The 14,927-nt window shown below is 31.7% G+C and overlaps 2 protein-coding genes across 6 annotated transcripts; both read right to left on the reverse strand.

Annotated features, from left to right (window-relative positions):
• Positions 1-156: 156 nt before the first annotated feature.
• On the reverse strand, positions 157-2,974 carry LOC106788399 (RNA polymerase II-associated factor 1 homolog). Of its 3 annotated transcripts, none has more exons than XM_014751604.1 (8): positions 2,871-2,974; positions 2,533-2,665; positions 2,356-2,448; positions 1,808-2,276; positions 1,612-1,715; positions 1,310-1,526; positions 988-1,231; positions 157-907 (listed from the first exon to the last, which is right to left on the reverse strand). In XM_014751604.1, exons 2-8 carry the CDS (start codon positions 2,604-2,606, stop codon positions 297-299), a joined length of 1,812 nt encoding a protein of 603 aa, XP_014607090.1. In that variant the 5' UTR covers positions 2,607-2,665; positions 2,871-2,974; the 3' UTR covers positions 157-296. The 3 variants fall into 3 exon arrangements, with proteins under 3 accessions (XP_014607090.1, XP_014607089.1, XP_014607088.1); XM_014751603.1 differs by having other exon boundaries at positions 2,533-2,774; positions 2,871-2,967; XM_014751602.1 differs by having other exon boundaries at positions 2,533-2,972.
• Positions 2,975-3,201: 227 nt separating this feature from the next.
• On the reverse strand, positions 3,202-12,339 carry LOC106788398 (probable cation-transporting ATPase 13A3). 3 transcript variants are annotated; one of them, XM_014751601.1, is made up of 19 exons: positions 12,293-12,339; positions 11,761-11,901; positions 8,936-9,071; positions 8,489-8,556; positions 8,229-8,396; positions 8,032-8,102; positions 7,586-7,852; positions 7,222-7,426; positions 6,950-7,148; positions 6,753-6,864; positions 6,472-6,661; positions 6,189-6,389; positions 5,892-6,077; positions 5,432-5,806; positions 5,221-5,362; positions 4,977-5,128; positions 4,674-4,902; positions 4,518-4,599; positions 3,202-4,434 (listed from the first exon to the last, which is right to left on the reverse strand). In XM_014751601.1, exons 3-19 carry the CDS (start codon positions 8,949-8,951, stop codon positions 3,387-3,389), a joined length of 3,711 nt encoding a protein of 1,236 aa, XP_014607087.1. In that variant the 5' UTR covers positions 8,952-9,071; positions 11,761-11,901; positions 12,293-12,339; the 3' UTR covers positions 3,202-3,386. The 3 variants fall into 3 exon arrangements, with proteins under 3 accessions (XP_014607087.1, XP_014607086.1, XP_014607085.1); XM_014751600.1 differs by having other exon boundaries at positions 12,216-12,338; XM_014751599.1 differs by having other exon boundaries at positions 8,936-9,066; positions 11,761-12,338.
• Between the last annotated feature and the right edge of the window lie 2,588 nt (positions 12,340-14,927).

Consider the following 14,927-nt stretch of genomic DNA (forward strand, 5'->3'; position numbering starts at 1 on the left):
AATCAGTCAGGGCTAACAGCTTATTTTAAATAGCACAATCATCAACTTTTTGTGCTTAGGTGTTTTGTGATTGTAAAAAAGACTATACTATATTTTTATACAGTTTAGAATAAGAAGCCCCCAACTTTAAATGTATTTAAAATGATGAAACGTTTCTATACAAACTTTTTATGAAACATTTTTCGTGTGCTATTATAAACAATGAATTCTAAAAGTGATTCAATTAAGATTTTGCAAACGTAAATAAAAATAATAATACAGATGCAGGAACTATTGTTTATGCATCTTATATTAAATTATTCACTTTCTGAAGCACTTTGAGCACTACCGCTACCAGAAGCGCTACCACTTGCACTCGGAGACCTTGATTTTGAATGAGATCGTGACCTCGATCGTGACCTAGATCGTGACCTCGATCTAGACTTTGAGGTCGACCGTGATTTTGACCGCGATTTTGACCGTGATTTTGACCGCGATTTCGATGGGGATTTCGATCGCGATTTAGCAGGAGAACCAGATCGAGATCTTGATGCTGATTTTGACTTCGATCGTGATCTTGACCGAGAAGAATTTCTTGATTGAGGGGATTCAGATCTTGATTTAGATCTGCTACGCGATTTAGACGGAGATCGTGACTCTGATCGCGATTTGGAACGAGATGAAGATTTGGATGGTGAACGGGAACGAGAACGAGAACGAGACTGGGACCGGGATCGGGAACGAGACCGAGACCGAGACCGAGAACGGGAACGGGAACGAGAACGGGAACGGGACTTGGATCTTGAAGGAGATTTAGAACGAGATTTAGAACGAGATTTAGATCGCGATGGAGAACGAGATCTTTTGCTGGAAGCACGAGAGGATGGCCTGGATGATGCACGCGAATTACTTTCATTTTCAGAGTCAGCTAAAAAAAAAGAACAATAATGAGAATCGGATCAAGATTGCAGATATGTGTATATTGATATCCTAATGCGAAGTTGTTACCTTTCTCTTCTGCTTTTTCAGTTTCTTGTTGCATTTCTTCTTCCTCCTCTTCTTCTTCCTCTTCCTCGTCTTCGTCTTCCTCTCCTGGGGGTTCCAATTGTTTTTCTCTATATCTCTGCATTTTGAATTCATTGGCATTTAATGGTCGATGACGTACAATTAATCGCGTATTATTTGGCTGTTGACCAGCTTTTTGCCTGCGTTTACTGAGTCGTACACGAGTTTCCAATTCATTATAGTAGACCTGAAATGATGAATAAATCAATGAAATAAATAATAATTATCAATAATTTAATAGAAATACTTAATAGTAAGGACGTACTCCATCTTGTCGCATAACGAGGAAATAATTTTCTTCGTATCCCTTAGATGCTTTGCTTTTAACATTCCAATTATATTCTCTAGCCATCTTATATTCGTATTCTTCTTCGTCCGCGTAATCAATATTAGCAGTAAAATCTCTTCTTCGTTTTTCTAAAGTTTCTTCTAAAGGTAAGAAGTATGCTACGAATTGTTCGCCGCTCTCGTCCATGACACCCCTGTTAACACCATGAAATGATACATTACGAAGATTCATTAAACATGAATCAAATATTAATTACGTGAGGACAGAAATAATTATACCGAATCATTGCTTGGGACATCTCTTCTATTTGAGCAGGAACGGAACGTCCAGTTGGCGCAGGGTCGGAATCAAATATTACTTGAGCGCAAGGATATTTCCATAACTATAAAAATACAAATACCACGATTATATATTATTCCAAGAAAAATTGAGGAATAATCGTCCTTTTTATGTTCTAGTAGTAATAGTAGATACCTTGAAATCTGGATATACAGGTAAAATTTCAATGGGTACAACGTTTGGTTTGCTGTAATGTTTATCGATTGTTTTCTTATTATCCTCAAATGTTTTCTCAATAGCTTTTATTTGACTTTCTCTGTCCATATATAACGTTTCCTCTTTGAAATTTTTCTTAATACTATAACCAACTTTAGCTTCAACTTTGTCAACCGTTTGCGGTTGAAATCTAGTTTGTTCGGTAGAAATATATTCGGTTCGTCTAAGCCAAGAAACGCTTCTGGCATGATGTCTAGATCTTTTAGAATCTTGCGGCGTAAGAACATCTTCTTCGAGAAGTTTCTCATCTGCAGGATCTAATTGTCCATTAACGTCTCCTGCATAGGTATCTTTGTTAATAAGATCTATTTCAACGCCTAAATCATGTTCCGTTAAAACTTCATATTTGTAATTACGTTCCAATGATGTTGGATTATATTGAATAAACCTTGATCAAAAGAATACATTTGTCATTGTTACGCAGGCTCATTTAATAAATGCACAAGCCTTCAACATTCGATACATACCGAGTCGATTCGAATGGATATGTGATAAACTTAGGGTCAAATGGAATATCGGGCAGTGAATTACAAAATTTAACTCTGCATATTAATTCAGACCTATAATAAAAAGTAAAATGCAATTGATAACAGATTGCGATTTTTAATATATAACATATAAATATTTGAGGTTAGATTTTATACCTTTTTTCTACTGGTCTTGTTGTACGTTTGTCTCTTTCAGATGTACTTCCATTAGTCTGAATTGTCGGAGCCATGTTCGAACAAATGTAAAGTTAAACACAGTTTCAAGAAATTCCTAGTTGTCCATCAAATGCTGAATGAAAAATGAAGACATAAACACGTGCATTTCTCTTGAAACGTTTGACGGCGAACAAAACATAAGTTGTCACATAAATAGTAGTGTAAACTAGAACTACTTTATACTGTAAAGTATAAAACTATAAAGTAAAAAAAGCCTCTAGTAACTGTTGAACGATAGATTGCATAACTTTTTAATCAAATTCTTTGCGTTCACTTACAATTAGAATGAAATTTCACATCGTTTTGACCACGAAGCCTATATATAAAGCTTCGTTGTTTTGACGTAAGAACAAACGGAATCCTTTCGGAGTTCGCATCCATTACAATCGAAGCGCCATCTTTAAATCTACACAGTTATTATAGTTTTCGGTATTTCTAACGAAGGTAAAGTAGTTAATATTGTTTAAATATTTATAACAAATTTTCACAATTGGAATTAAAAAATAAAAACACAAATATAATTAATATTTTATTTCTTTAATGAACAAATGTTTTATTCATGAAAACTTGAACTTTAATAATCATAAATTATCATGACAATCATATTACTTTTAATATTTTTACTTTTTTCTTTATTTAGTATAATACTTATGCTATTTAAAAAATTAAAAATACTTACAATGAATACTGCATTAAGGTTTACATATTTATATACATATGATCAAACATGTTTTGTTACATCATTCAAAATCAGTCAAAGTCAGAATTAATATAAATCGTTTTTTGCTGAATATTTAAAATCTAGTGATAACACTTACATTTTCTATAAAACTATCTTCTACGAATCCTTGATTGTCAACGCCATTCTTTCTGATATCGTCTAATCGTTTGAATACTGTTTTTTCGTTAGATTTTGTATTATTTACAGTATTTACACATTCTGAAGTTTCTAGATACATCGTTTTAATATTTTCAACGCTTGGAGTAATTGGTAAAACAGGTATCTCTTTATCCAACTTTGGCCAATTGGGATCATTATTCAATTCATACTGTACTTTTAAATATTGTTTGTTTGATTTTTCCGGTCGATAGATTTTTGAAATTAATTTCTTCTCTATTCCATATTCAATTATTAAAGTTTCAATAACTAAACATATAACAAAATTTGTAAAAGCAAGTATTAAAATTATAATTCTCCAATTATAATCAGGGGGTAGGAGTAATTGTAATAAGTTGATTACCCATTTTGCAGGATAAACTGTAATATATGCGCAAACGAAAATTAAAAGAATGATAGAAAATGTAAATATACCATTTGTATAAATAGGTTGTCTATATGGTTTACCACGTGAAAATATTATTGCCATTGTAATATATTGAAACATAGATAAACAGAATACCGAATAATTTTCATAGCACATATATCCAGTTGTACTAGTATGAACAAAAGGTGTAAACCAAGGAAAATACCGTACAGTATGATATGCAATAGCTTGAAAAATTGTCATTATTAACATATGCACCGTTAAAGACAATAGCGGTGTGAAACTCAAAAGACTCGTCATTGGCGGATTCTTAGCAAGTTTTTTCTCATATGCTTGCGTTTTTCCAAAAAAGAAAGCGAAATTGACAATCAAACAAATATCGATAAACAAAAATTCCAAATCTGTTAAATTAGAATCTATTGAATATAAAATAATAACAGATAAGAATTCTGTCAGGGAGTATGTTACCATAAATTTAAATATTCCAAATGACGTGACTAAAGCCGCTCGTCCTTGTCGTATAACTTTAGGAATGCAAGTTATGTCAGGTATCCTTGAAGTAAAGGGACTGGCCACGCTAAAAAAGACCAAAAGGATGAAAACAAGAAAAGAGGATGGAAAAAACAAACACAATCTGTTTTTATTGAATTCAATTCTTACCTCGATTCTGCTTCCGAAAGAGATACACCTGCGTGAGCAGCTCTTAATGCTCCGCAATCGTTTGCTCCATCTCCGCACATAACTGTGAAGTACGAACGTAGGAAAGAATCGATAATAATTGTAATAATTGCGATTATACGCATAGTTAATACGTACCCACGTAATAACCAAGTTGCATTAATTCTAAAACCAATTGTTGTTTTTGATCACTCGTCATTCTTGCGAATATTGCACCCTTCACGCATATTTTCGGCACGATGTCGGAATAATATTCTTTTAGTAATTGCCATGTTTGGCCGGTCAAAGCAAATCTATAATTTTGTATATTCATCCCTTGTTCCGTATCGTCTAACAATGGTATCATAAGCTTTTTGCTTTGAAGACTCTGAAAGAAATAACTGGCGAATAAAATCATTCAAAGTAAAACGATTTCATAATATTTATCAATTTTATATTTACCAATTGTTGAGTTATACTTTGTGCATTGAAAAATAGTTCTGGTTTGGATTTGGTAAATTGATTTGGTACTACGATAACGTCTATAACCGTTTCGTGAGGCAAAAGTATACCGCACTCTTTTGCAACGCTTACCGCAGTCTGTATATTATCACCTGTATCAAGCAATAAAAAACACACGGATTATATTCAATTATAAAAAAAAATGTTATACGCAATTAAGAAAATGAAACTACGAATTAGCAACCTGTGATCATAATAACGTGCATATTAGCTTCTCTAAGTTCCTTTATAACTGATACCGTTGGTTCTTTTAATCTATTTTCTAAAATAACTAAACCCAGAAATTCCAAATTTTGTTCGACCTCGTCTCGCGTCATTTTTGATATCTGTAGAAAAAGTTATTTAGCATTAATTTCGTAAAATGAAAATATATATTATACACATGTATATGTTACCTTTGCACCATTCTCAATTATTGTAGACCGGCCCATAGCTATAACACGATAGCCTTGCTCTGTATAAGTTTTCAGAATTGTCATTATGTTTTTTGGTAATGTTTCTGGTTTGCTTAAACTAAATATCATTTCAGGGGATCCTTTGGTATATGCTTTGAAATGTTCAGATCCTAAAATACGTACTATCACAGACATTCGTTGCAACGAACTTGAGAATTGATATTGTTGCAGAATACCAATTTCTAAAATGTTATTCATATTTTCAGTAAAATGATGATTTTTTGGTGGTTTCACTACCGTTGGTGCTACAAGATCATATTTATCCGATTGCGTTGTGTCAGATTCTTCCAGTGTCCATTCGGTACTTTCAAACATCTATAATAGGTTTAATTATAATCATAAGAATGAGAGGGTATTTATAAAAAATAAACTTTTACAAAGAAGAAGGGTGCAGGATTACCTTAACGTCCAATGGATCCCCACAAAGTTCGCCATTAATAATATTTAAACTGTGGCATACCAACATACCCTCAAAAAGAGGATGATGCTGCAGTTTGGCCACATTCTTCTCCGATTCTTCAAAGTTACCGTTTGTACATGGTACAACACCCCACATATCTAAGCCATCCTCTGTCAGCGTTCCAGTCTGTACAAGTAGATGAAAGTAAAGAAGAAATGTGATATTTCATAGTCTCCAAATCTGCAGATTAATGATCTTTTAACGAAATATTAATTACTCTTTTCATAACATTCTTACCTTATCGAAACATACGCAATTAATGCTGCCAGAAACATTAATAACCCTGCTGTTGATACAATAGATTTGTGCCCGTTTTAATCTTGCTTGTGCATACAATTTTCCTACTGTCATTGCAGCCGGTAATGCCGGAGGAACAACTATCGTAATTATATCTAAAGCTTTAATTGCAATGTCACCCGCTGTAATTCCTCTCGATGCCTAGAATTAAAATTATTTAAAAATAACTTTATAGTCCTTATAAGGAATTGACAGGTTCATAATCGCTGAATTGTTCATTTACCTTGGTAACGACTGTATATATAAAGCCACAAATTGCAACACACGCTAGTATTCCAATGAATTTGTACGAATCTTGATCAAATTTGAAGTCCGCTGGTGGCGGATACAATATAGCCGCGACCAATGAACCTCTGTTTGTTTGTAGACCTGTCCTGATGACTCTCGCAAGAACTGGATTATTCCCATAGCATCTGCGATATAAAAAAAAACAATTCATCAAGATATATTTATTCATTATAATCTACAATCTTGTACGTTTTCGTTCACCCACGTTGTACGTACCTTGTTTGAATGATAGTAGTTCCACTGTATAATGTATGATGAGAGCATTGTTTTGAATCGTATGGCACTTGATTCGATGGCAATGGTGTTTTTGTAACTGGTACAGACTCACCTGATCGGATAAGAAATATATTTCTTTAGTCGATAATAATCATCATACACACAAATCAATTTTTAATGAAATATAATATATTCACCAGTTAGCATAGATTCATTTATTATACATTGTCCAGTTAGTAATACCGCATCGCACACAACCGTTCCATGGTGGTTTGGTAATTCTATAATATCACCTGGTACTAATTCGTTACTCGAAACGCTTTCAAATACCCCAGAACTTCGATATATTTTAACATTTTCGAAAGAGGCCACGGTTCCTTTAAGATTCAGTTGATTCTAACGTATATAGAAATGGTATTGAAATGAATAAAAAGTATAATCGGATAATCGGTAATTGTTATCTACTTACTTTACGTGTTTGTAATATAGAACTTGTAATTCCAAAAACGGACATGCAAATTATAGCCATGGTGTAATAAAGGTATTCTTCGGCAAACCATACTGCCAGAGTAAATACTTGAAAGATATAAAATGGATTTAAAACTTCTAGTAACAATAATATACCAATACTTTGTACTGGTACAACAATTTCATTGTTTCCATAGATGATTCGCCTGTATGATAAAGTTGAAATCAAGAAATGGCAATCTTTTGTAAAAGTAGAATTATATAATAAGCAATTAATAAAATTATATATGTAATTATATATACGTAATTATATATATGTAATTATATATATGTAATTATATATATGTAATTATATATGTAAATACCTTAGAAATTGTTCTTCTTTCGAAAGTCCCTTATCTCGATCAAGGTGTAGGTCCGAACACAATGTATATTTGTCAAGACCAACGAGCTTAGAAAATGCATTCCTAGTAACGTCCCAAATATAACACTGCTTTTTACACCAAAATGCTCTATATTCTGTTACTTTTGATTTTGTACCATTTTCTAAACGAAGTTTAAGTTTTTCATTCTTGACACTTTCGACCAAATTGATATCATTGCTTCCCAAAATCGAGCTGAATGATTTATCGCTAAAAAAATGTATCGTCTAATAAAATAAAATATTACATAATCGTAACGATAACAATTGAAATATGATCATTCATTTTTTTCTCCTCGTATTAAAAATAAATAATAATATATTATTATAATAAAGAATTTCTCGTTACGCGCGCGATGTTCGTTCTTAAGCAATTGAAATTTAACTGACCTCAAATTTTCAGTAGATATTGTCTTAACGTTCTTCACAAAATAGGATTTATATCTTCCTTGATAGTCATCCTGCATGTATATAGAATTATTGTTATTTTACGTACATTTTTATTATCTATTGAGAGAAAAATAATGAGCCAAGGCTTACGTGTTACTTAAGAGATTTGATTTGTTTGTAAAGATAATAACACTTACGATCACGAGCAATTTGGTGGCTTCCTTTAAAGGACATTTCCTATGTGTTGCATACAAGTATAATCGCGGATACCAATGGAAAAGGAGTCTTACGAAACCGACAGTTAATATATAAGAAATGTAAATTACAATCGTTTTTAATGTACTCCTTTGAAATCCGTATACTTGCTGTAATAATATATATAATAATATATTTTAAATAGGAGATATATATATCGTTGGTTTAATCGAATAATAGAAAAGAAGAAAGATAATCTTACTATATCCTCATCTTGGCTAGTTTGGATCTTTTGACAGTCTATTATCGACTGATCGTCCTTCTTCGTGGCTAGGATATAAAATGAGCAAGTACTTATTTTGGATTACAATTGAAATCATAAAAACTTAATCAAATCTACGTGTATCTTGAGATAGGAAGAAATAAAAGAAATAAGTCATAATATACGCGATATAAATTCTTATTACGGTTTTTATTTGTAAATGGCACGGATCTTTCGTTAACATTTTGTCGTTATCTTGTTTGATACGATACTACGTTATGTCAATCAACATGAAGAATATTTTACCATAGTATAACAGCAACGAGCTTTGGTAATGGATTTCGTTATTTGTCATGATAATACTAACAATTATCTGATTTTGTAAAAGGAAGAACGCTTTGTTCTTTTTATTGTATATTTGTATTTGAAAATAGTTCATTAACTTACCATTTGAATCACTCATAATCGTTTCAAGATCGTTTACTTAAATGTGGTTAGTATATTCTGTTGTATTAGAAATATTCGCTTTTTCAGGACACAGTAGTCGTCAGCTTAGAAAATTTGTCCTTTCCTTTGTACTGCACTAAAAATAATGTTCAAGTATATTCAATTGTTATAATACTTGTCATATTTTTGAATATTTTCTATTGAATTCTTTAGGAATTTCTTCATAGAGAATTTTTACAATTTGCTCATATTATACAATAATCTTGAGAAAACATGAATTCTCTAATAATTGAAGAAATTCAAAGGTAATTCGCGTAAGTCAAGACACACGATGACCTTTTCCTTGAAAAATCATTTTAAAGCGGAAGTGACGTGAAGATAAATCATGGTCGTGTACGATTACGTTGACCGTGCACTTGAATTACACACAGTTAGTACAATCGTTGCACAGTCAAATAACGAAATAATTTATAATTTAAATAACATTACTCAAAGAGTCATTCGTTTTCTACACATTTTCTTTTAAGTTAAACAAACGATAATTTTTGTTACGCATATACGAGGAATATACATATATATATATATATATATATACACGATATATACGAGGAAAGAAAGAACTCGACAAGAAAATAAGTAGGTGCGATAAGTGGGAAATGATACAATATATTGTTACATATTCGCGTTTCCATACGTCACAATTGAATTCCAAGTATTCTTATAATGAATTCTCGTGAACATAGACGAATGAAAAACTAACAATTGATAGAACAACTACAATATTATTATATATACAATAAATATTAGAAATACTTAATCGATCGAATTGAAATAAAAAGGAAATTGGTCAAATTGAAAGTGTATACAAAAAGTTGAAAGTCCGTATAAAAAATGTTCCAGAAAATAAAGAAAAATAAAAAAAGAAACGATTAAGGAAATTTACATTTCAAATTGATGCAAATTTATAGGCATCTCGTTTAATAGCATCGTAAAATCTTGTTTATCTCACAATAAAATCGAATATAACTAGAGAGAAGTATTCGGCGTTTAAATAAGATAAGATCGAAAAATATTTCATTTTCGTCGGAGCGTTATTCGAGAAAAAAAAAAAAGGTAGGAATTTCGACAAGTTGACAAGGCTGACAAGCAGGTAATATATTTGAAATTGTTAATACGCTTACGAAATATATCCTTCGAAAAGTTAGCCTGTTGTTCGACCGGTCGTTTGATATATGTAGATACACGTATAGATGGGACACGTAAGACCGATGTCAGATAACGATTTATATTCCACAAATACTACAATATATTCTTCAAGGCCATCATTTTATTCGGTTTAACTTTTATTGTTTCTGTCAAAGAGATTAGCCATATGGAAATATTTGGACAGATAAAGTATTGACATAAATATTTTTTCCGTTCTTTTTTCTACAAATAATTATTCAAGAAACGCAAACAAAAGAGGAAAAGAAAGAGAACAAAGTAGATACTACTTAATGGCTTATGGTTTTACTGTTAACGAGGTATCACGTGTGTTGACATTATTCTTAATATCACGTCAAACTACGTTTAAAAATAATAATAAAAACTCACGAGAACGAAACGTGATGTTTCGTTTGTCGTATTTTGTATCGATATTAATTACTTTTTTTTTGTCTATCCGCGCATTTAATTTCAAAGACATAATAACGATGTTTTATTTGATGCGACACGACAACCGATTAGTTTGCAAGTTAGTTTACTTATGCAACACTCTTTTGATCCTCGTCCTCGAAGTCATTGTAGAAAAAAAAAATTTTAATGCTTATAGGAGCAATAAAAATTGCAATGTAAAGCGTGGCAGATTATTATATTCTTTGAAAATACAAATTCGGTATATTTAATAAGACATTAACTTTCCCCTTATCCTACCCGCTAACTCACGATTGCTCAAGCAATAATAATAATTATATGTAATTAAAGTAAGAAAATATCAAGAACAACACTGAACCACGATTCTCTTGTTTACTTTTAATCTGAACGAAGTACCACGAATCAGGCTCGTGTTTACTGTTTATGGCCTAAATTTTTTACCACGAGTATCACTCGTTGTTGTAGGACAAACGTTTAACAGACAATTTTCTATAATAAGCGCAACATAATTACGCGAATATTTTATTGCGATATACTATATAAGCAGCAATTATAGAACGATTCTAAAGAAATTACGCTGACGAATAGATCAGATAGACGTTTTTGCAACAAAAAAAAAAGGTAATTTAAATTACTTCATTTATAATTAAATGTAAATGTAAATGTAAATAATTAGAATTGCATAATCAGATACTATACATTTAATGCTACTTTCAATTTCATTATATATTTATTTATCTATCTATATATATATATAATAAACTATAACGATATTCCAATATAAAAAATAATTATTTAACAAGTGTGACAGCGTCAATTGAAAAAGAAAAGAAAAGAAAAGAAAAAAAAGAAAGAATTTCTTAATGTTTAATTCGATCGATAAAAAGAACATTATCTTGCAATTAGTTCTACAACTTTGATCATAAAATAACTATTTATCGTCATTCGCGTAGCGATCACAATTTTTGCTATGATTTTATTTTTACGGGCGACTGAAAATACGAGCAAAAGGAAAAGAAAAAAAAACCCAAAAAAAAAAAGAAAAAGAAAAAGGGAAAAGAAGATAAGAAAAAAGAAGATAAGAAAAAAAGAAAAAGAAACAAGAAAAAGAACTTTATTCCAGTATCACCATGCGACCCTCGTCATCCTCGAAGGATAAAAATAAAGGATAAAAGAAGGAAAGTTGAACTCACCCAGCTTGCTTGTATCTTTTCTCGAGGCAAAAATAATTGCACTTTCTTCTTTTTAGATGAGCGTCCGCGCTTCGCGCGCGGATCTGGACATAGCCGAGATGTCTTTGGATTAATTTTCGTTTTTTGATTTACAACGTATTCCTTGGAAATATTGGAACAACGATTAATGTTATCCACGATTCTATTTATTTCTTTTTTTTATTTTTGGAGGGAACAATTCAAGATGGCACGTTAGTTAAAAAGAAAAACAACAACAACAGAAAAATATAAAGGAGAAAATAACGAAAGGCAGGTAAAGAAGCGTTTAACGTTTTTAAAGAATGAAAATAAAAAATAAACGCGTTCGAATTGCGCAAAAAATGATATATGGTATTATTATACTGAATAAATTCGATAAGTAACTCGTTTAACGTTTGTTCTAATATAAACCAATTTTATATAATATCATTTGTTACGTTTTTTATTCAGAAAAAAGAAACAAAATAACACGAAATCATGACTCCAGTCCAGTTGACGTAAAACCTGCGCACACCTGCTTTGCGTTAAACCCAAACGAGCACTGCGGCTAAAGGCGTGATATTTCAAACTGTTCGACTCTTACGCTGTCATCTCGAATTTCCCCCGCCCCTTTCGCTCAGAGCCCCCCTCCCCATTATCGCCACCATACACGCGCTTCTTTCCCCCGTATTAAATTATTTACACTATCTAACGTGTTAATATATGCTGTCACAATTATAGGTATATTTTTTAAATTATTCCTTTTTTTCTTTCTCTTTTTATTCACTTCAGATAAACACCCCCCCCCCCCTATTCATATTTCCAAATAAATATTTTCGAAGGAACAAGACGTGCCGGTTATAATTCGAAACTAGAAATCAAGTATAATAATCCGCGAATAATAATCCACGAAATGATTAATCGAACTTTTTTAGTTGAATTCATTATCGTTGGAGGAGAAAATATTTGGCTGTGGCTAGAAAAAAGAAAGAAGACAAAAAATAATGAACAAATCTATTGCGTAGAAATCTGGCACGCTTGTCGTTTCGCAATAATCCGGTTAAAGCGGGAATTGGAAAGGTAACGCAAGGTATTTTACTTAAACTACTGAGAAAATTTCACACTTATATGCGAATGAAATGGGAATGGGAAGAGGAGGAGGAGGAGGGGGGGGGGCAGAACATCATTTACATAATTGGATTTCTATCTATTTATTTCCATTTCATATTTTGGAATCTCTCGTTTGAAGAATTATTTATTATGCCAGCGGTACGATGGTAATCAGTTCGAATAGACTTCATTGAAATGAACTGTACCCAATGATATATATGGAAGACTGATAAAAAACCGCATAATACCGGATACGTTAAGATTCAAATAACATTATTTTTATTAGGACTTTAGTTATCTGTACGCCATTCGAATGGTAATAGGGTCTACTATTTTTTATAATTTGATAAACTAAATTTCCTAATTAGATAATAAATTGAATTTAAATAACGTTGCTTAACTATCATTTATAGATTATTCGATTCAGATAAATGACATTTACACGGACTCTATATATGCATATATATCTCTTGTATATGAGAAGATTTGTTGTTTGTATGAATGTCCTTACACGTTGATTTACATTTGTTTCTTCATTTACCGTCCTCCGAGCGTGTACTGAAGTTCCTGAAAAACTTTCCACAATTTTCTCGGTAAAGGTCACCTCAAGGTCAACGTATTGAACATCGTTGGGCTCGTGTTTTTATAAGCTATTAGAATATTGTAGTAAAAGTATGCAGTGCCATTTAAAAAAAATACAATGACATTGATATCTCGAAAAAAATGACCTTGGAAAAAAAATTCGGCCCGTCACTATATCGGCACCTTCGAACAGAATATATTTTTCCTCTGACATTTTTTTTCTATCATACGAAACAAACGAGATATTTTAGATGGTCGAGTTAGGCGAAACGCTCTGTATAATAATATATTCGATTATACCATATATTTACGTATCACCTAAAATATTCTCGGAAACTTCAAACCAGTTTTATCATTTTGTTTGATTATTTTGTTTCTCTTTTGTCGGTGGGGAAGCTGGTGGGAGTTGGGGGGGGGGGTTTGGGTAGAAGCGTGTTCTTCAGAATGATGTTCGCGCGTTAATCAAATTAGACGTTTAACTTGAAAGGAGAAAAGAAAACAAAAAGGTGACGAAGCCAAACATCTCGTATAGAAAATGAAGCATGCAAACTTGTTTAATATTATCACGTAGCAATATTTTACATCCTTTTTTTCTTTAATTCTTATTTACATCCTATCCACGTACATGTCCGACGGTAGCATTAAACTAATTTAAGAGATTATTGAAGACTACGGGTCTTTAATCAATTATAATTCATTGCGAAACGCGTATACAAATAAACGTAATCCACGTTCACCGAAATTCTTCGATCATTCTTTAATTATTGCTAAATATACAGCTGATAAAAAATGCATGTTTATTATTGCAAGATGTCTAACATTCTTCGAAGATAATCTCTCGGAGATTACGAGCTATTATAACGTTGCATTATTTTCCCTCTTTCACTTTCGCAATGTTATTATTTATAATCCTATTTTTATCTCATTCGAATCAAATTCTTCGTAATAGTTTTTCAATGAATAATTATATATATAAAGGAAAAACGTCATTGACTGTTACCATCGTGTACGCGTCATACACCCTATTGCATTTCCTGGTTGGTTCCATAGAATTTGGTATATGTGTGTAAGACGCGTCGATGTAATATCAATTGTATACGATCAAAATAACATATAAATTAATAAATGTATATATAGCATATGTATATATATATATATATATATATATATATATATGTATATATATAGCATATATGTATCATCAAAGTATCATGAAAGATCACGCGTACACGCGTGAAATATGAGTATGCGTATGTAATTTAGTGTTATGTGCTGTTCACGTGTCACGGACAAGTAGAAAAGAGAAAATGATCGGAGACCGTTGCACGGCAAGCCTTAATTATCAATACCTGCTGTCTATGGTATGGCGACCTATTTAGCAAAACTTTACGTCATCGGTAAACTTGTGTATAAATATATATGTATATATATATACATTTATTTGTATACATTCTATATATATATATATATATATATAT

This window comes from Polistes canadensis, unplaced genomic scaffold (genome assembly GCF_001313835.1).
Source record: "Polistes canadensis isolate GaletaPanama2010 unplaced genomic scaffold, ASM131383v1 scaffold_138, whole genome shotgun sequence".
In the NCBI taxonomy this organism is placed as follows: Eukaryota; Metazoa; Arthropoda; class Insecta; order Hymenoptera; family Vespidae; genus Polistes; species Polistes canadensis.